This window comes from Rhinolophus sinicus, linkage group LG01, assembly GCF_036562045.2.
Source record: "Rhinolophus sinicus isolate RSC01 linkage group LG01, ASM3656204v1, whole genome shotgun sequence".
In the NCBI taxonomy this organism is placed as follows: Eukaryota; Metazoa; Chordata; class Mammalia; order Chiroptera; family Rhinolophidae; genus Rhinolophus; species Rhinolophus sinicus.
This window is the reverse complement of record NC_133751.1, coordinates 192924976-192946247: the sequence shown is the minus strand read 5'-3', so window position 1 is coordinate 192946247 and position 21272 is coordinate 192924976. Positions and strand designations below refer to the sequence as shown.

Genomic DNA, 21272 nt, shown 5'->3' with positions numbered 1-21272 from the left:
CTATGACCTTTCACCCCTGACACCGCCCACAAACCTCTTCCCTCCTCCTAGCTCTCGGCGGACTTAGTCCTCAAGTCTGTCCTTTGTCTCTTAAGATTCAGGACCTGAAGGACGTCCGCCTCCTACTAGTCCTCGCATTCCCCGTCAGGCATCCCCAGAGAGGGGAGTGAACTCTGACCCTCCTCCGGAGGCCAGTGAAGGGCGGGAAAAGCAGGGCAGTCCCCGAAGGAGAAGTAGTGCGCATGCCCGACTGGGCTGAGTAAGATGGAAACGCTGTGAAGTCGAAAGTGAGTGAGTAAGAAATGCGCATGCGTCCTGTAGTCAGATGGGGCGGGGCTGCCTTGGTGAAACTTCGCCGGGTGCTGGGGCGGGGCGAGGGCGTGGAGGGGCGGAGTTTGCATTCCTGCGCGCACGCGCCTCGTCCGGTCGCGTAGAGTGTGCGTGCGTGCGTTGCGTGTTTGCGTGTGGTCACAGTTCCCGCCATCAGCCGCTCTCCCTGAGTCGGGGGGAGTGAGCTGTCTCTCTCCTTCGTGCTGGGTGTCCCTTCCTTCCTTCCCCCCCACTTTTCCCCCTCCGCGCGGACTCCGTGCTTCCGGCGGGCCTGTCCCGGGCTCAGGACTCTCAGGCACAGGTAAGGCGGGCCCAGAAAGCTTCTCAACTGAGCGGTTTTCCCCGGCGGCCCCCCCCACCCCCGGTCCGCCCACTCGGCGTTCACTCTTCTGGAGTTAGCCCCGCTGCTGCTCAGCCTGCCCCCGTCCACTCGACGCTCCCCTGGCCTCGCCGGTGCTGCACTGGGGTCTTCCCTCAGGCTTTCATTCTCCTTTGACCTGGTCTTTACTGCTACTCGCCCCCTCCGCAGCCGGAACCTCCCCCATTTCGCTGGGGGCTGTCGTCCGCCACTCGCCCCTTAGCGAGGCCTGCTGTCTCTAAAAAGAGGACCTACGTTGCCGCACATCCACAGGCCTTGGACATGATTCTCTCACTCTCTTGACAGTTCCTCACCTTCTTTCCTCTCCTAACCATCTCTCGCTAAAACGCATGAATTGTGTTCTTGTCGTGCATTTGGTTGCTCCCCATCTCTAGCCGTCAGTTCAGGTTGTCCGGTTTACCTGTTTTAGGGCATGAGCCATGAAAGGAAATGATAGTTGATGACAAAAGCCTGTTTTCTGGAGACTTGGCCTGTAGTGGCTTTGTGGTAGTTCTTTCAAAATTTTGGCTCTGTAAATGCCTTTGGGGGGGTGACAGTATCTGACAAGTAGCTAACTGGAAGAGATACCTAAGAGAGGATGTCAAGTTAGCAGTTGGATATATTGGGTTGGCGCTCAGAGGAGAGTTCTGGGCTGGACATATAAGTAAATGTATATATGTCATTGCCACGTTGATGGTAAACACATGGATGTGGATGAAATTGCCTAAAGTGAGTATAACGCTAGAAAAGGGGATTTAGGATGGCTCACTGAGGGGTTCTTGACGTTTAATAACTGGATAGAGGAATACAAGTCTGGTAAAAGCGATGGAAGAAGTAATCAGTAGTGTTGCATTTTGCTGAAAGATGAATGAGGACTGAGAAGCCCAGTGAAATCAAAGTAATCGATGATCATGGTGAGAGAGGTTTAATGGAGTAACATGGAGTATCTTGGTTCAGTCCTAGGTCCTGTTCTTTTTGCTCTTCCCTTTCCACCCTAAGCTTTGAATTCTACCTATATATTGATGACTTAAGAACTTTTATTTCCAGCCTCTTCCCAAAAGCTCAAGATCTATTATAACTAGCCCCCATTTGCTTGACATCTCAGTTTGATTTTTTTCCTTGAGATTTCAAATATAACATGTCTAAAACCAAATTCTTAATCTTTCTCTCCGTATCCAAATTCTTTCTCCAGTATCCCGTCTCATTAAGTGGCATATCCATTTATCCACTTACATAGGCTAGACACTTGAAAGCCATTCTTGACTCCTCCCTCATCTCATGTATCCGCACCCTCTTCAAGTTCTATTTATTCTATTTCCAATATGTGTGTTGAATCTATTTCTGTATATCTTTCGTGTCACTTTTCTAGTTCAAGCCACAACCCTCATTCCCTTGGACTTAATGTCACTGCTAGGCACCCTGTATTCTCATCTGTGAAATGGGTATAATCACACCTTATTGAATTTTTATGAAGATTAAATGAGATAACTGTGGTAAGAACATGATACATAGTAAACAGCCAGTAAGCGTTATTATTGTAATTGTTATAAGCTGAATCACTTTAATACTTTCATATCTGGTTGTCCTGTTTTCTTCCATTCTTGTTACTTTCTCCTCCCCAAATTGAAATCACTTCTTTGTTCAGCAGTAACATGTCATTTCTCTGCTTAAAACCCTTCTGTGGATTTCCCAATCACTAAGTATTTATTACATTTAAGGTAAAATTCAAAATCATTACTATGGTGTACAAGATTCTGCATAACCTGAGTCTTTCCTGCTTTACTAGCTTCATCTTGCACCATCCTCCTCTCTCTCACGAAACTCTAGTCACACTGCTTTTCATTTCTTCAGTCATACCAAGTTACTTTCTGTCACAGGGCCTTTGCACATTTTGTTCTGTTTACCTCGGTTGTTCCAGCATGACTGTCCTTCAGTGAACTCTTTCTTCAATTTTCAGCTTATATGGTACTTCCTCAGAGAAACCTTCTCTTGGTGCTCTCTAACCTTTAACCCCCAGTCTTAAATCAGGTACCCTATTATAAGCTCTCATCATGCCCTGCACTTTATATCAGCTTTCAGAACTAGTAATTATATATTTATTTGTGTGGTTATTTAAAGTCTGTCTCCTACTAGAATATAAGCTAGTAACTATTTCATTTCTGTTTCTGAAGAATTGGTTAAATGAGTAGCCATCATGTCTTTTGGAAGCTTACTGACATTCTTGTCATCTGTTGACAAACACCTTTTCTGTCTGCAGACAAATCAAAGGATACAAAAAAACAACAAAGGGTTTTCCAGCTTTGGATGAATTTACATTTTTGTGTCATTAAATCATTTAGATTTTAGACTCTTTGAATTGGAGATAAACTTTATCTAGGGCAACTTCTCTCTTTCAGCCACAACACTAATTTTATCTTTGTGCAAGAAAGCCCTTAGAAATCAGAGCAGTGGTTTATATATTTTTAAACAACAGATTAAACTATGAGACCAGCAAGGAGGAGGTTTCCAAAACTAAAGGAAAACATCCTATTTAAGTAAGTTGGTGGTAGATGGGAAGGAAGTATTAAAATTTAACAATTTGTGTGTGTAGAACAGGATTTTTGTTGAGAAATAGAAAATAAAACATAGGACGTGTATGAATGCCGAACAGAGAGGCATTTGGATTCATCTTGTAGGTAGTGATGAGCTGTTAAAAATGTTTGGGAGAAAGTTTCAATTAAGCAAGCTGAAAAGTTGAATAAGGTCTAGCAATATGCTGTACAACATGGTATCTGCTGTTAACAGTGCTGTGTTGTATACCGAAAAATTTGTTAAGAGGATAGATCTCATGTTACTATTCTTACCACAATAAAATAAAAATTTAAAATTGTTTGGGAAGGAATCAGCATCAATAGCAAGTATTTAGCACATACTAAGTGCCTGTTATTTTGTTGGAGTACAAAAGAAGGTAGGACAGGTCCTCCTCCCTTGCCCCCCGCCCCCACACTTTTAGGGAGAAAGTTAAGGAGGCAGTGTATATTCTCGTTGATAGGAGATAAAAAGAGTAGTTCTTTAGAAAGGGTAAAGATTCATTGGATGAAAAAATCCTGAGGGAATGGAGACTGGAAAGTGGTTGCTGCAAATTATTGATGAGGATACAGTATGGTATTAGTTAAAAACGTGGGTTCTGGTGGTAGACTGTTGTCTCTTACTGACTCTGTGACCGTAGGTAAATTATGTAATCTCTCCAAGCCTTGGTTTCCTTATCTGTAACATAGAGATAATAGTAATCCCTATCCTTTAGGATATTGTGAAAATTAAATGAGATAGTGCATGTATGGAGCTTAGCACTGTGCTTAGTAAATGCTGCATAATGAATATTAGGTTGGAGTGATGGCAAAATGATGTGTTTTCTGAATTAGGGTAGTAACTAGTATGAAAAGACTGGGTTTTAGATAAATGCGAAGAGGTTAAAGCTGATGCTAGGATTTTTTGCCTGAATGAAGGTGGAAGGAGAAGTGGAGAGAAGTCTGGGGAGCCTCTTGAAGGCATGGGCTGTATAATTTTCACATTTGTATCCATACTAGAGTGCTATCAAATTGGAGTAGCTCAGTAAATGATTTTTTACTAAGTGAATAAATGAGTTTAAAGTTGATGTTACAGCTTTCAAGAAGGCAATGAGAGATGTTTGAGTTAGAACAGCCTTTAAGTTGAGGCTTAAAGAGGCCTAAATTTGAAAAAGAAACCCTTAAAGTTAGTTTTGAAAGAAAAGTAAAAACCAGGTTTACTTAACCTTTTGAAATTGTATCAGCACATCATAGAAGTGGTATTTTAATACTTAAGACATCATTATGAAACAATGTTTCTGAAGTTAACAAAAGATACACTCTTTTTCACTGCCTTAGTTTCAAAATGTAGCAGGGATAAATAAAGCAAGACACAAATTGATTGAAGTGCAGGCTCCTCCTGGGATCCCTCATTTTGCCCATAGATATATCCCTACAGTTCTATTGCACTCTCGTGTGTGTGTGTGTGTGTGTGTGTGTGTGTGTGTGTGTGTGTGTGTGTATAGCTTGAGCATTATATTTTAAGTGTTTTCAGTAAGGTGGTTTATGGTTTTTAAATAATCAAAAGGTTAATCTTTGTTGTATAAATGATCACATTTTAAAATAATTTTAATTTTATACATTGGATTCATTTAAAAAGGCACGCTTATATTTTCTTTAGCTGAGTTGATGGCTTCCGGAGAACTGGCATAGCTGCAGAATATGAGTAGTTCCTCAAGAAGAGTGCATTGCCTTTGGCACAAGCATCAGAATAAAGGTGAATTGTTGTTACATAGGGTTTTTCAGTAAAAGTCACTGAAAAGTAAGTAATATTTTTATTTTGGATATATGTTTCCAAGAGTATGCATGTTGACAAGAATTGACAGTTTTCATCTGTTTTGTAGTAACTGTTTTATTCTTTAGCCTGCTTTCTTTACCGCAGAATGCACTTTCTGGGTAAGGATGTTTTCAAAGCAGTACCTAAAATAACAATAGCATTTATATACCTGTACGAGGGTATAGAAACATGTTTGGTAATTTTATTGAGTATTTTAATAATTGTGAAGAAATTTAGGGAAAGGGGTATCTCTCTGGATATACTTAAAGAATGAGTTTTTGTTATACTTTGTCTTCCTAATGTCACTGTGATAGTGAATTAGCATTACAGAGGTCAAAGAAACCTTGTCTTTGTCCTAGTTTCATAGAAAGTTTTAACTATTACTGGATCATGCCAAATACTGAAAAAGAAACTTAGTGTTTTTCTCTTAACCAAGTAGGGCAAACCCTGAAAATATGAATATACAAAAGTAGATATAGTTAATCCATTTAATGCAAGAGTAGGTAATGGACTAAGTTGAGGCATTAAGAAAATGTTTTATGTCCTGTACCTTTTAGGTTTTTTTTTCTTAGAAGAAAAAGAGGTTGTTAGTAGAAATGGTTAGGAAAATGTTAAATATCTGAAGTAAAATTTTATGTACTTAACCAAACTCTGCATCAAATGTTTGAAAATTATGTAGAGAGAAATTATAGAGAGAATTATATGGAGAAATAGAAATAACCAATAAAGTTTTTTTTTCTGCTGTATTTTAGTGAACTTTGAAATCTTTACCTCAAAATTTTGTTAAATAATCTAATTTTTAAAAAATATGATTTTCTTGGTGGAATTCAAGGTCAACAACCTTTACTTACTTTTGGCTTATAAGGAAAACACTAAGATAATGGGGTTTTATATTATTTCCTTTTAATTTGGCACCCTGACCCATAATGACATATAAAGAAAGATCAGGAAATTTGACAAAACTCTTAAAATGGAGTTTTTTTTATTGAACAATGAATAATACAAATCCCAGTTCAGGCAAATTCACTAAGGTTTTTGTTTTAATAATGCATTATTATCTTTTTCATTGAGTCTTAAGATATGAGGACAGCTGTACATTTAGTGAAGTTCATATGCACATAGAAAAAGCTTAAGCGTTCAAAAGATGAGTTATATGTAATACAGTGCATAGTGATACACTTGTAAAGAACTTAGGAAATATAGCCCTATATATCCACATATAGGGTAACATAAAAGGGATTTATGGCTCTAGTATCTACTGTTGTATATTTTCACAGTAAATTGAATAAAATTGATAGTATGGATTTGTTCATTATTCGTGAATAATGAGTTTGTTTCTTGTGTGTCAGACACTGTCCTAATGGGGATGCAAAGCTTAAAGAACACATTCCTTGTCTTTAAATAGAAGAGTCTAGATAGAGAGAGACAAAGAGGTAAGCAGTTTATAACACAATGTGATAAATGCCTTACTAGAAGTAAGCGCAGGGTATAACAGAAGAATAGAGAAGTATGGAACAGTCTCAGTGTGGATATGGGGTGAGAGAAAAAGTGAAAGATAGCTGGGAAAGGCTTCTTAAAGAAGATTACATCTAAGCTGAGCCTTGATTTTATAGACAAGAAAAGAAATTATGGGAACTTGTGGGGTATGGGGAGAGTACGTAAACATCCTGCAGACTTCAGCCTCTGTGAGTGCAGCATGAGAGCATGTGGCTTTTTTAGGGAAATTATAAATAGTTCAGATGGCTGGATTTGGAGGGCTTGTTGGGAAGAGAGGTAAGCAGAACCTGGATCATGAAGGGCATTTATGTCATGTTAGTGAGTCTAGATTTTATTGGGAGGGCAATGGGGAGTCATTGGATAATATTGAGGAGAATGATATGATTTGATCTGCATTTCATTATAAAGTTGTCTGGAAGGTGTATGGAGGTAGAACTGACAGGACTCTACCCTGACCTTCCATCTCCAGTCCAATACCAATAATCATCAAGAGGAAGTCAAAGATAACACTCATGTTTCTGGCATAAGAAACTGGGGTAGGAAAGGGGCCACGTATTATTGGCAGGGCTGAAATAGAGAAGAAAAAATTTCAAGGATGTATCCAAACAATGAAGCACCAAAAAATAGTATTACAAACACATTGCTGGCCCAAAATTCTCTAGTTACTAGTTTGAATAAAATGGTGTGTAACAGACAGGACTATAAACAAAGTAGTGGGCTGTGTTACTTTGATGGATTCGTATACCCAGCAAACTATACTAAATCTGGCTACAGTAGACACTCAAGAAATTTGATGAGGTGAGTGAATAATGATAAGAGGACTTACAATGCATAACACCTTTTAACTATTAAGAGTGTTTTCATATCTCCTTAAATTTTATTCCCTGTTATTTGATGTACATTATATAGAGGCCTTAAACTAGCGGTCCCTAGGCTGTAACCCTGCCTACAGGTGGGTTTTGTTTGATTTGTAGCTTTTAAAAATAACTTTGAATTCATTGCCCACAATTAAAAATGGACAGATTTACATAAAAATTTGTCATTTTCTTGAAAAATTAGACGATCTGGTAATGCTAGGTTCACCATTTCTACGTGATAAAATTGGCTGGATTTGAATAGCAGTGTTCATATTTTGCCTGCCCATCATTTGTGTTACCTGACTGACCCATGTAGGTAGTTGAATTGGTAACCCCTGTTAACTTATTTATCAGGTGTCTTTGAAGAACAAAGTGTTTGCAGACAAGGAATAAATTCAGAAAATGGACACTGATTTCATATTAAGGCTAGGGTTTGTTGAGTGCCTAATGTGTGTTATTTCATTTAAGTCTGCAACACTATAGCATTTGTTGTTTCTATTTTACAATTGAGAAAACTAAAGGTTAGAAAAGATAAGTTACAAATTCGTAAGTGACAGCTGGCTCCTGATATCTAGACCTAGTATGTTTTTCCTTTGATAACTACTTTTTTTGAAAGTTTTTCTAGTTGAGCTCTTTAGGCAGATGCACAGTTTAATGATTTTTAATTTATTAAATTATAAGCACAAATCTGTATTAGAGGCAGTGATTTTAGAGATTTGAAAAGAGTATAAATAAAATGTTTTAACATTGAGTGTGATGTGATTTGATCTGCAGTTCATTATAAAGATATCTGGAATGTGTGTGGAGGTGGAATTGTATAACACATACACTATTGTTGGCTTTCTCTGCTATTACTATTGTATTTGTTGATATTTGGGAAACTACTTTGAAGAGTCTTAGACATTCTATTATTGTTGTAAGCCACTTGTAAGTATTAGAAGGTCATTTGTGAAATTTGAATATCTGTCATAGATGAAATTGGTAAAGAGTTCCAGGAATTGTAATATTAAACATAAATGGTAAGTGGTTCTTAGGAAGAGAGGTTTTTTTGTTTGTTTTCCCTAGAGAATAAATGATTTTCTCAAATAATACAGTTTTGGGCGTTAAACGAATTTGATTATTCTTACAGTTTTGCTTTCACTTAATGTCTTCTATACATGTGGATATGCTTGGACTACTTGGTATGAGTTGGTATTTTGAGAACTCCATTCTGAGAAATGGAGTCAGCTGACTGAAAATATTTTTTTACTTGTATTTGAAATTCAAGACCCTTTAGCATTCGTGAAGGAAGGTAAAAGTTGATCGTGTTGCTGTAGGCAATCCCACTGAGAATGCAATCTTTAGTATTGACCTGCCTTTAGTGGCAACAATATGGTGTGAGTGGTACAAAATGCAAAACTTAGGCACTAATACATAGAGGTACTAGACACATGGCAAAGAAGGGAACATGTACTGAAGAAGTAAGTAAATGCTGGCTATATTCACACAGTCAGGATCAGTGACTGCTTTAGTTGTCTTTCTTACCTGTGCCATGCCGCTAATCAAGGCCTTTGAGGCTGCTTAATAAAATGTGGTTTATTGAAATGGAGAAAAGGACATAAGGTGGTTCATTAAATGTCCTCTTTCAAACACTTATTTTAATTACTGGTAAATTGTAACTTTATTTTATTTTTCTTCCTTAGAATCTGTCAGGTGAAGGTGTATTTTTGCTTTATAATTTGGCTAGAAGCAATTTATTTTTTAAGAAAGTATGTCTCCTCTGAAGATACATGGTCCTATCAGAATTCGAAGTATGCAGACTGGGATTACAAAATGGAAAGAAGGATCTTTTGAAATTGTGGAAAAAGAAAATAAAGTCAGCCTAATAGTGCACTATAACACTGGAGGAATTCCAAGGACATTTCAGGTATTACCAAATTTCGATTTGGAATAGATCTTCAGTGACATGTTTTAGTGAATGATTGTTCTCTGCCATAGTAAGTATCATGGTAGCCCTCCTCCTACATTAATATTTCTTGTTTTTTATTTCCAGCACACTCATACTCTTATATTCATATGTTATAAATTATTCAGTAACATTATTGATCATGTATAATAAAGAGTGGGAAGTAGTCACCATTATTGAAAAGAAAGTTGACGGGAGGAAGATTAGAGGAACTGAGTTTGGATGCTATCTATCTAAGCTATTTTAAAAACCGCAGTAGGAGAACTTCATTCCTTTTTTTTCCTTCTCTTTAACATAAATGATAGATTTATCTTTACTTAGTGTTAGCTTTTAATAGGACTTCTTAGTATCATCTTAATGTCTGCTTCCTAAATAATCCTGCCAGAGTGGTGGTATAGACCATTCAAGGTCATCCTTACAGCTGTTTTCTTCTAATTGTAAACTTTTAAAGGATCTCATTGTTTTATCACTGCAGAAAAGAGATAATTTTGTTTTCACTTCTATACTGTTTATCTTGTGCAGCCAAGAACTCATCTTGATATGAGTTGAATTTAAGAACATAATGTCTTACGTTTTTTCTGCACTTTAAAGTTCCATGTTTATTAATTAGATTATACAAAAGCATATCTTAAAGTACTCTATTGAAGAACAATTTATAAAACTTTATGCTTGAAAGCCTGAGCTGAGGTAAAATTTCCATTTGTCTTTGCTTTTGAACTATGAAAATAAATTGTTTATGATTTTGTGTATCAAAGATGCTCTTTTTTGGGTGGGGGGGCTCTACCGGTGAGAACTGGAAGACCTAGACAAATTCAAAAAGAGCTGTAAGCACTAGGTATTCTTAAATAGATTAGAAATGGTGACAGAGGTAATAGAAACAGTACAAGTTTCTGCCACATACATGTAACTACTAATTGCCCATCTCAATTAAATAATTTTTCCAAATAGATAATCAGTTTTTCTGTCCTCAGCCCAAATTAGCACTGGGTAAATATTTCAATATTCAAATAAGCAAGCATAGATCTTTAGGAGCATAATGATTGTACCTGTGATTCTACCCTCATCTCAGTTCTAGATTAGTTTGCATTCAGCATTCATTTGTTAACCACCTACAGCTTGCTGTGGTGGGTACTGTGCTAAGGGCTAAGAATACAAAGTTCAATGAGATACTTTTCCTCTAGAACTTAAAAACCAAATGCAGTCTCAGCTGTAAACATATTTCAAAGAGATGTGGAACATATATACAATGGAATATTACTCAGCCCTAAAAAAGAATGAAATTTTGCCATTTACAACAACATGGATGGATCTAGAGGGTATTATGCTAAGTGAAATAAGTTAGAGAAAAACAGATACTGTATGATTTCACTTATGTGGAATCTAAAGAGCAAAATAAGTGAACAAACAAAGCAAAATAGAAACAAACTCAGATATAGAGAACAAACTGATGATTGCCAGATGGGAAGGGGTTGGGAGGATGGGCAAAAAAGATGAAGGGATTTAGGAAGTACAAGCTGCCAGTTATAAAAATATCACAGGATTTATACAGCCTAGGGAATATAGTCAATATTGTAATAACTATGTATGGTGCCAGGTGGGTACTAGACTTATTGTGGGTATATAAATGTATAATCACTAGGTTGTACACCTAAAACTAATATAATATTTTATGTCAACTGTAATTTAAAAACAAAACTGTTTGATTGTATAAAAAGTATTTCAAAGGTACTGAGGTAACACAAGGGGGTGGTTTATGTTCTGAGGATTTAGAGGATAAATAGGAATTTGCCACATCTGGTAGAGGTGATGCAGAGGTAATATCTATACGTGGACAAACACATGCAAGTGTGGATCAACACTGAGGAAACCAGAAAATTATTTAAAAATAAATAGACAGTAGGGAGTGAGTGGCAGAAATAGATGCTGAAGGGTTAGATAGGAACCAAATCTTGAAATATCTTATTTGTCATACTTAGATTCTAAGGAGCCAAGCATCTTAGGTTTAGTTTCGTTGGAGGACTAGGCAGATGACTTTATTTCAAGAGATAGTGGGAGAATAAGGACATGTAGGAGGTTATTGTGGGAGTTTAAGAATGAAAGTCCTAAACAAAGGCAAAGACGTGGGAGAAGCAAGGGGAGGAAAGGGTAGATTTGAAGTGATTTCAAGGAGACTTAACTCAGTAGATTTGGGGGGTAAGAGAAAAGTGTTTGGGGAGCTTCCTAAGTTTCTTGGTGGGTGGCCGTCCCTTTTATGTCCTCTGTGATGGAGCAGGGGGAAGATTGGGGTGTGGAATGGGGAGAGATGAATTGTTTGAGTTGTTAAGATATTGATGTCCAATGGGCTTTAGGTAAACAGGACTGGCGCTCCACCAGAGAAGTCTATATTTAGAGAAAGAATTGGGAGGCCTCACCACATGGGTAATTACTAACATTGTGGGGCTAGATAAGATTTTCAATTATTGAAGTGATCCAGTTCAAGATGATTCTCATCGTTTGTTAATGAACAAACGTTTCCCCTTTTATTTAACTTTCATTTTTAAAAAGTGGTATATTGAATGAAATAATGGTTTTATGTGATCTATTTTCCTTTTGCTTTCTAAACTGTTCATTTAAATTTTGGACTTAAAGCACTTGAAACTAGTTATTGTGTTTTGTGATAGAATTTCTACTAAAAGACATTAATTTAAGACCTACTTTGAAGCTAAAAAAAAAATACATTGTTTAAACTTTAAATGTAAATTAAGTCTGGTAAAAAAAATATTGTTTAAACTTTAAATGTAAATTAAGTCTGGTAAAATTGTTTTTTCTTATCTAAAAATTGACAAAGGTCATTCTTCCTAATTTAAAAAATAAGTATGAAATGCTGTTACTTCCTTCTTTATGCTGTTCAGAGGGTATGTCTTCATCAAAAGTCAGCTTTAGAAACTTTTGTGTATGCCTGCTGAGGGAGAACATTAGAGAATAAGGATGCCTGGTTGGTAGGAATTATTTAGATAATAAAGAAACTGAAAGATTTATTAATTTAGTCTTGGAAAAATTTCAGCCAAGAGAAAATAAAAGTTATCACTTTGTAACACACATCCAGAGTCTGGAGAAGTATAAGACAGGTTATTGAACCATTTCTGGGGAGAGGGAGAAGGAAGCTAAGATAGTTCTTTGTGATTGAATAAACGTTAAATGAGCCTGCTTAGACAGTTAAAGACAAAAAGATGTCTTTACAATGATAAAGTTTTATTTCAATGTGTTTTTGAGAAGTGGAATTATTTTAAGGACTATAGTTTGAATTAATATATCCTTTTACATTGTAGCTACTTAAACCATTTGCCAGGTATCTTGCAAGCTTTTGTTTAAAAGAAAAAGGAAGCCTCTAATCCAATATGGCTTTCGAAATTGGTGATGGTATAACCATCTAGATTCTGAAAATTAACTCACTAGTTTTTATAACTTTATAACTATACTTGCAGATATGTAATTCCCTACCATAAAATCAAGAGTGCTAGGATTACGATGTAAAATAAATTTTAATATTATGTGTTTGCCTCTCCTAAAATTGAAAATTTTGATTTAAATGTATCAAGAAATGGTAACTGTTTTTTGGTTGGGGGGAAAAGAACTAAATGTGGGGAAGAGTATGAAATGTAACTTAGAAAGTATAAAGTTTATTGATTATACAGCTTATTATATGCTTCATTATTGCATGTTTTTAGTGATAAGATAATTTTTCTTTTGTGTTGATCAGTTAAGTCATAACATTAAAAATGTGGTGCTTCGACCCAGTGGAGCAAAACAAAGCCGCCTAATGTTAACTCTACAAGATAATAGCTTCTTGTCTATCGACAAAGTACCAAGTAAAGATGCAGAGGAAATGAGGTTGTTTCTAGATGCAGTCCATCAAAACAGACTTAATGCAGGTGAGCACTAATCATCCCAAGGTCTAACATTAGCAGTTATAAAAGAATAGTACTAGACTGCAGACCAGTATCCCTGGTGAATATTGATGCAAAAATCCTCAACAAAATACTAGCAGACCAAATTCAGCAGCACATTAAAAGGATTATGTACCATGACCAAGTGGGATTTGTATCTGTAATGCAAAGATGGTTCAAGATATAAAAAATCAGTCAATATAATACAACCCATTAACAGAATGAAGGACAAAAACCACATGATCATCTCTAAGCAGAAAAAGCATTTGATAAAATTTAACACCCTTTCATGATAAAAATACTCAACAAACTATGAATAGAAGGAAACTACCTCAACTTAATAAAAGTTGTATATGAAAACCCATAGCTGATATCATACGTAATGATGAAAACACGGAAAGATTTTCCTCTAAGATCAAGAACAAGGCAAAGATGCCTTCTCTCACCACTTCTGTCAACATAGTACTGCAAGTCCTAGCCAGAGCATCCTTTACCCCAACAAGTCTGTTCTAAGGAGTTTATCCTACAAAAATTGTTCCATTAGTGCAAGAGATGTGAAAGGACGGTCAGATTGTTTACAATTTTAAAAATTGAAACATTCCAAATGATCATTGGGAAATTGGCGAAGTTTAAAATACTTTTAAAAGTATACAAATTCCTATTTATATAGTATCTTGCATGTTCTTTAAACTATCGTTGATTTCTTTGGAATAGAAGCCATGTGTTCCACTTGCTGAACTTAAAAAGAATGTTTTGGAGTCTGCATTATTTGAAGTATATCTGTCACTGGTTCTGACATGTTTCCCTGGCATCTAATTAATGTCATTGTTCATGCCATGGAGACACAGTAACTAATTTTTCTATAGTATTAATTACCAAATATTTGTATAGGAGAAATTCTAGCATGTTCTTTTTCCATTTAAAATTTTATCCTGCTGTGTGCCCAAATTTTTGCATGTTAATTAATTTTTTGCTTGAAACTCTAGCTCTAAATTTTAATTATATATCAGATGTGCTTTCTATTCAGGAAGAATTGGTTTATAAGCACTTTGATTTGTTTTATTCCTGCTTCTGTTTCTTCAGTATTATATAATAACAAATCTCTTTATTAAAATAAGTGATTTGGGTTTTGTTTGTTTTGTACCAGCCATAAAACCTTCTCAGGGGTCTGGTAATTTTGGAGCTATTCTGGGCAGCAGGACTTCACAGAAGGAAACCAACAGGCAGCTTTCTTACTCAGACAATCAGGTATGTTCATTTGAATCTTTTTAGCTTTTTTTAAAAAAATGGTAATCATAGACATTCTGTAAGGTAATTGCAGGAAGTAGAATTTAGACTGTAATGCCTAATAATTCTGGCATTGTCACAAGGGTATTTTCCACATAACTGAAATTTACCATTTTTGCTATCTCAAGCTCTTCAGCTATTTTTATGAAAATCTTTCTCAAATTTATCACATTCTTCCATTTTTACATGTAGTTCTACTGAGCACAATTTAACGTTGCTCAGTGTCTCATGGTCATCATTACGAACCACAGTATAGTTTTTAAAAGCATAGCTTTAGCGTTAGATGTGGGTTTGAGACTTGGTGCTGACACTTATTAGCTGGGGGTCACTGGAGAAGTTCCTTAAGTGCCTGAACCTTATTACCCATCTGTAACATTGAGAGAGCAATAATACATTAAGGGTTGCTGTGAGATGATGCATATAAAAGTGCTTAGCCCATAATACGATATACTAACAACCCTATCAGTGTTTGCTATTATTTCTGTGATGCCCTCTGTGTCTGTTCTGTATTACGAACTTTGCCCCTACGCTGTATGATACCGGACTGTTTTGTTGAAGTCTTCTGTTTGCTTTTTATCTCTTTTAATTTGTTTTACAAAGGAAAACCAGGTGTTAAAGAGAAACTTTGACGCTCTCCTGTAAGTAAACTGATGAGTTCTATTTGGCTATGCAGAGAGGTGATTACTCAGTCCATTTACTGGACTAAGCAATGAATAAGGTTTCATTTTTATTAATTTCTTTTTATAGAATGGGTTTTTTTTTAACATTTTAGTTGAAGTATAATTGACATTAAGTAAATTGCACATAATAAAGTACAGTTTGATATATTTTGACTTATATACATACTCGTAAAACCATCACCGTAATCAACCTAGTGAACATAGCCATAACCCTTAAAAGTTTTCTCATTCCCCCTTTGTAATCCTTCCCTCCCTCTCCTTCTCTGGCTCTTATCCCTAAGCCACAGCTAATTTGCTTTCTGTCACTATAGATTAGTTGTATATTCTAGAGTTTTATATAAATGGAACCAGAGTGTAATTTTTTTAAATCTAGCTTTTCCACTCAGCATAATTAGAAATTCATCCATTTATAGGTAGAAATTTAAACTGTTGGAATTTAACATGCATAGCAGGCTATCTATTATATTATATAATAATATTTATATTTATTAACATAGCAGGCTATACACAAATAATGATTCCCATTAGTGGGATTATAAAATCAATTTTGTGGTTTGTGACTAGCATTAAATAAAGGAAAGAATAGACTAGGAATAGAATAAGAATAGAATATAGAAGGTATTGTACATAGTAACAAAAAGTATTGGTTTCTGAAACTTGTTTCAGTTTTATTTATGTGTGTGTAATAGATTGTGATGTAAAATATGTCTACTGTACTAGGGGGTCAAAAAGGTTGAAAAGTACGCCAAATGGTATACATATTGTATGCTACCATTTGTATAACAAAAAATAAAATATTGATTTGCTTTTGCATAAAGAAACAATAGAAGAATACTTACAAGTAGTAGGAGAAGGAAGTGGAAGAATAGGTGGATGGCATGGGAGTGACAATGGGACTTCTCAGTGTATGGTTTTTATAATACTATTTTGATTTTTGAATCTTGAGAATGTGTTACCCATTTGAAAATAAACTTAGCTTTTTAAACCGTTCATTCAGATGACCTCAGAGATGTTTTCTTTCCTATCCAAAGATTATAATTCTGTGGAAAGTTTTTGGAAATACCTTCCATAGAGAAATCACATAGCTCTTAATGTAGAGTTATAAAACTTATCTGGCTGAATGCTGTTCGAAAGCACTACTTCCCAACTAATACTTTTTAATTACTGTTTTCTCTCTAAATGTTCTTGATATATCTTTCGGGTACACTCTTTGATTCAGTTTCTGCCAGTGGTCTCTGTCCCACTCTCATTTTTCCCATGATTACATATATTTGTTTCATTCCTCCAAACTAGAACTGCCTCAAAAGTCATATGTGACTTGGCATTTAAGTTGTGGCAACCAGATGTCATTGTTCCTTTTTGTCACATCTATGTTACTGTAAGACAATAATGCTGGGGAAAATAGAAGGCACCAGGAAAATTGGAATACAAAAAATGAGATGGATACAATGCCATAAAAGAAGCCATAAGCACAAGTCTACAGAAGCCGAGCAGGGCTGTTGAGGACGTTGTGGACATCACTCATTCGTAGGGTCTCCAGGAGTTGGAATCAACTCAGTGGCACATCACTTTAATTTATCATAATCATAATTGGATTTTTTAATCTAAAGATTTATTTTCATGCAGGTCAGGAGAACCATGTCTTGTGTGTGTGAATCTTTTCCCCCCCGGTAATTCATAGTAAATTCCCTTCTGCTCTTCTGCTCTAGGTGTGCTGTGGAATTTTTAAGTTTACGAGAGTACTGCGGGGGAAAAAAGTGTTGCTCAGTTTATGACATTAACCATACATTAGAATCACCTGTAGTGCTTTAAAAAAATACTGATGAATGGGCCTCATCCCAGACTAATTAGGCTAGAATCTCTGGAGATGGGTATTTTTTGAAGTTCCCCACGTGAGAATCACTGTTCTAAAAGTATGCCAATTTATTTGAAGATTTAGCTTTGTTAAACTTTATTTTTACAGGCCTCTTCAAAAAGAGGAAGTTTGGAAACTAAAGATGATATTCCATTTCGAAAAGTTCTTGGTACTCCAGGTAGAGGACCGATTAAGACTGCAGCAGGAAGTGGAATAACTGTGACCCGGACGATTCCCTCTTTGACATCTGCATCTACACCTCTTAGATCAGGGTTATTAGAAAACAGGTATGAAAGATTTTTTTTCTTTCTTAGTCACTAGCTGTGCCTCTTTATAAATGTCTTTCAGGCCTTGTAGAAAGATCAATAATTTGAGAAAAAGGAGGAGATTGTCCAGTAAGTAAAGCGTATTGGAAGAAGAAAGTATAGAGTCCATTTTTAGTAGATAGTTAGTATTTGTCTTACGTGGTTTATGCCAATGACACGTAGTGAGAAATTCAGATATACAGTATGTTAATTTAAATGTGGTGTAGAGAATGAGATAGCAGTCGTCACCGTTCCTGTCCTTGAGTATGTTGGTTTATACTTTTTAATGGTATGAATTACGACTTTTTAAAATAACCTCTTTTTTTCTCTGTTCTCTGTAGGACTGAAAAGAGGAAAAGAATGCTATCATCTGGCTCAGAGTTGAATGAAGATTACCCTAAGGAAAATGATTCATCATCGTAAGTTGCTTTGAGAACCTTTAAGGCCCTAGATCAATGTTTCTTATATTGGTAATTATAACCACTAAGGAAAGTGGGGCGCGGGGGCGGTGATATTCAATTTATGGGAATTCCAAAGATAAAAGAGTAAAATTTAAAGTATTTTGATGACAGTAGGTTGTAGGCTCAGTTGAGAGAGGATTTGGCTATTGCTATTGCTTTGGTCATTTCATTGCACTGTTCCTATCATAGCTTTTTTTTTTGTTTTTTTATCTGCAGTACTTAGAGGAGGAGGAATAGAGCTGGAGAACTCTAAATAAGTGTTTTTTTACTGACTGCTCTTTCAGTGTGAATCCTTTCCATCCCTCCTCCCTTTACATGTAAATTTTTTTTTTTTTTTACCTTATTCATGTAAAAAGTTAGCTTAAGGGTAAGAGGATGTAAACCCTACATAGATTCTAGGCAAGGAGCATCGATGTTTTAGAGCTATTTTCTGGGTTGAACAAAAGGGGATACACCTACAACAGGAGAGTCACTAGCTCACAATCCTCTTCCTCCTCATGGGTGAGTCCTTTCTTTTGTTTTTGTCTTCTGAGGAGAGAAAACTTATTAGTTATTAGTTTAATACCTCAACACCTTAACAGAAATCAGTTGTTAGTCAGTTGACTGGTATTCAAAGTCAAGGGGTCACCACAAGGGAATTAGAAAAAGCTGAAGAAACTTTATATATTAATTGGGATCTTGGTTCTGCTGCTGTAATAAGATGTAAAAATTTGTGTAGGTTGTAGGTCTCGTGTGGTATCTGAAACTATAATCACCATGGGTGCAGATTCCTTCTATCTTGTTGATCTGCCATCTTTAATAAGTAGCTTCCATTTTGTGAACCAGGATAGCTGCTTCAGCCTCCACTCTCATGTCTGTATTCCTATTGGTGGGAAGGAGGAACAGAGCAAAGGGAAGGCATACTGTTTTCCTTTAGGCTGGAAATAGTATACACCACTTTTCTGTATATCACATTGATCAGAACTTAGTCATATGGTTATATCAAGTTACAGGAAAGTCTGGGAAATATGTCTAGCTCAAATTTTACTATAATGGCAGAAAGATACAATGGTTATTTGGGGACAATTAACAGGCTGCTCTAGTTCACCCCTCTAGTCACAGAAATAACCCCGTTCATCATTCTTGCCATACATGGAAGACTCTTATCCTCATCCTAATGGAGACAGCTTCCGGTTCTCATTTAGTCCTTGTATCCATCTCAGAGTCCAGGATCTCTAGGTGATGTGCAGTCCTCTCCATAAAATCCAGGTGTGCTTTGGACCACACACCTCATGGTCTGGTACCTAAAAACTAAAAGGCAAGTTAATCTGCTTTCCCCGCTCCCATCTCTATACACATCATTAGGTTTAGCTCGGAGATACTGTGGATTTGGTTCCAAACCACCGCAATAAAAGATCACAATAAAGTTACACAAATTTTTTGTTTCCCAGTGCATGTAAAAGTTATGTTTATACTGTAGTCTAGTAAGTGTGCAATAGCATTATGTCTAATAAAAACAATGTGTATACCTTAATTAAAAATACTTTATTGCTAAAAAATGCTAGCCATCTAAGCCTTCAGTGAATCATAATCTTTTTTGTTGGTGGAGGATCTTGACTTCAATTTGTAAAAAAACACAATTATTTGCAAAGCCCAATAAGATGAGGTATGCCTGTACATTGCTGGACTAGGACAGGATATCCACAATAAAAATTTACATTTAGAAAACACAAGCATAGGGAACTGCAGGAGTCACTGGTCTATAGCAGCAATAAAGTCATGCTAAGCAGAAATTGTGAAGGCAGTCAAGTCTTGATTAGCCCTTGTAGCAGTGTGTCTCTGTTATGTCTTCTGGGAGAAACCCTTGCTCATTGTACTCCGAATGACTCCTGGCTTTGTCCTCTGGTAGGTTTCCTTTGTCTGTTATCTTTCAAGGCCATAGCTGAAGGTTTTGCAAATTACGTTCTTCTTTGGGGCCATGCAGCTTTTATAGCCTGCTTCATGCTGGTGCTGTTCTAGAAGTTTAGAAGTGTCTATAGAAATCTAGAAGTTTTAGAAATCTATGTTTTTTTAAAGGTAGGCCAAGCAGGCTTTTTTAGGCTCAAAAAAGAATTGGGACCAATATTTTTATTGTTTGGTGTTTTTGTTTTTATAAAACTTTCACATTTTGGAATAATTTTAGATTTACAGAAAAGTTACAGAGATAATATGGATTGCTCCGGTGTACCTCTCATTCAGGTTCCCTGAATATTAACATCAAAGTTTTTTCACAAACCTATTTTTCCATTTACCTCTTATCATTGCCTCAGTTTGAGAATCAGAAGCAATTGAATTTATTTTGATCCCTTATAGTCTCAAATTACCAGATAATTTCAATTCTAGGTCATTGGCACAGAGAAATGTATTCCTTTTTATCCTTGCTTGCAAGCTGTCTTGTTCTTGCCCAAATTCATCTGTCTCGAGTAGGACCTTATTGAAGGCAATAAGAAGCACTAACACAGACCACTGTTCTTAATTGCCTCAACATTTTCCTTTAGAGCTATAGGTTTCGCAAGTATTGAACTCTGCCTCCCAAGACGTTACAAATAACAATTACGTTTTGCTGAGGTACAACAACAGTCGCTGGCTTTCCAGTCTATAATATTTATGTCCTTACCTGCTCTACCTTCCTACTGAGCTGGTACTACATATTTTAGGTTTGTTATGGTAGCCTCCCACTTCTAGTAACAAAATATGTGTTTTTGGGATCCAGTTGTAGGGAGCAAAATTCACTCTTAATCACCGGTAGTTTACACACTAAGATATTTGCATACAGAGAGTATTAAATGGCTTACCGAATCATTAGGAAAGCTGAAAAGGTAAGTAGGCAGGCTCTAGGTTAAGCTTTCAGGAATGATTTTTGAGAGCCATGCCACAGATTAGGTCATCAAAGATGCTTCTGGCTACCATGAAGCTAGCAGCTGAATTGGAAGCTATCACGAAAGCTATCATCTGTAGGACCGTGCTGCCATTGGCAAGTTTGGAAATCTACAGAAAAACCAGACACCTCCAAAATGATGTTTGCCATCATAAGTAGCAGAACACATGGCCTCTGACTTCGTCTTCCACTTTCCAGATACTGTACAAGTACATATAATTGCCTTGTCTTAAATTACATCATGAACACTAACTTGGAAGTGTAGTTTTTTTAGCTTTCTGGCTTCTGTAGAACAGGGAGGTACACAAAAAGTGGTTGTTGCTTGTCAGTTCACCATATTCACCGCACTTTGGAGAAGAAGTACCAGTTCTGCTTAGAATTCTGTTTGATGAGCTCTAAATTTTTGATCATTATTCCAGGCACTTTTTACACCATCATAGTTAGATTTTTTTTAAAGTTTGAGCTTCCTAGAAGCAGATTCTAAATGAATATACTTGTGCAAGTGACTTATTA

General features: G+C 36.2%; 1 protein-coding gene and 1 non-coding gene across 7 annotated transcripts in view; one reads left to right on the top strand and one right to left on the bottom strand.

Annotated features, from left to right (window-relative positions):
• Window positions 1-155: 155 nt before the first annotated feature.
• Window positions 156-21272, top strand: part of USP37 (ubiquitin specific peptidase 37) — a 77264-nt gene continuing 56147 nt past the window's right edge. For 2 of the 6 annotated variants that reach the window (XM_074313372.1, XM_019741852.2), the window contains exons 1-7: window positions 417-631; window positions 4895-5035; window positions 9087-9310; window positions 13089-13260; window positions 14423-14523; window positions 17206-17384; window positions 17744-17821. In XM_074313372.1, the coding sequence (XP_074169473.1) occupies window positions 9155-9310; window positions 13089-13260; window positions 14423-14523; window positions 17206-17384; window positions 17744-17821 (686 nt within the window). In that variant the 5' untranslated portion in view covers window positions 417-631; window positions 4895-5035; window positions 9087-9154. Of the gene's footprint in view, window positions 288-416; window positions 632-4894; window positions 5036-6399; window positions 6484-9086; window positions 9311-13088; window positions 13261-14422; window positions 14524-17205; window positions 17385-17743; window positions 17822-21272 lie in introns of those variants that run through there. The other 4 variants (XM_074313365.1, XM_074313360.1, XM_074313366.1 and 1 more) reach the window with 4 other exon arrangements.
• Window positions 10123-10183, bottom strand: LOC141568062 (U7 small nuclear RNA). Its single transcript, XR_012491077.1, has one exon. It is a non-coding gene; the product is annotated as a U7 small nuclear RNA (small nuclear RNA).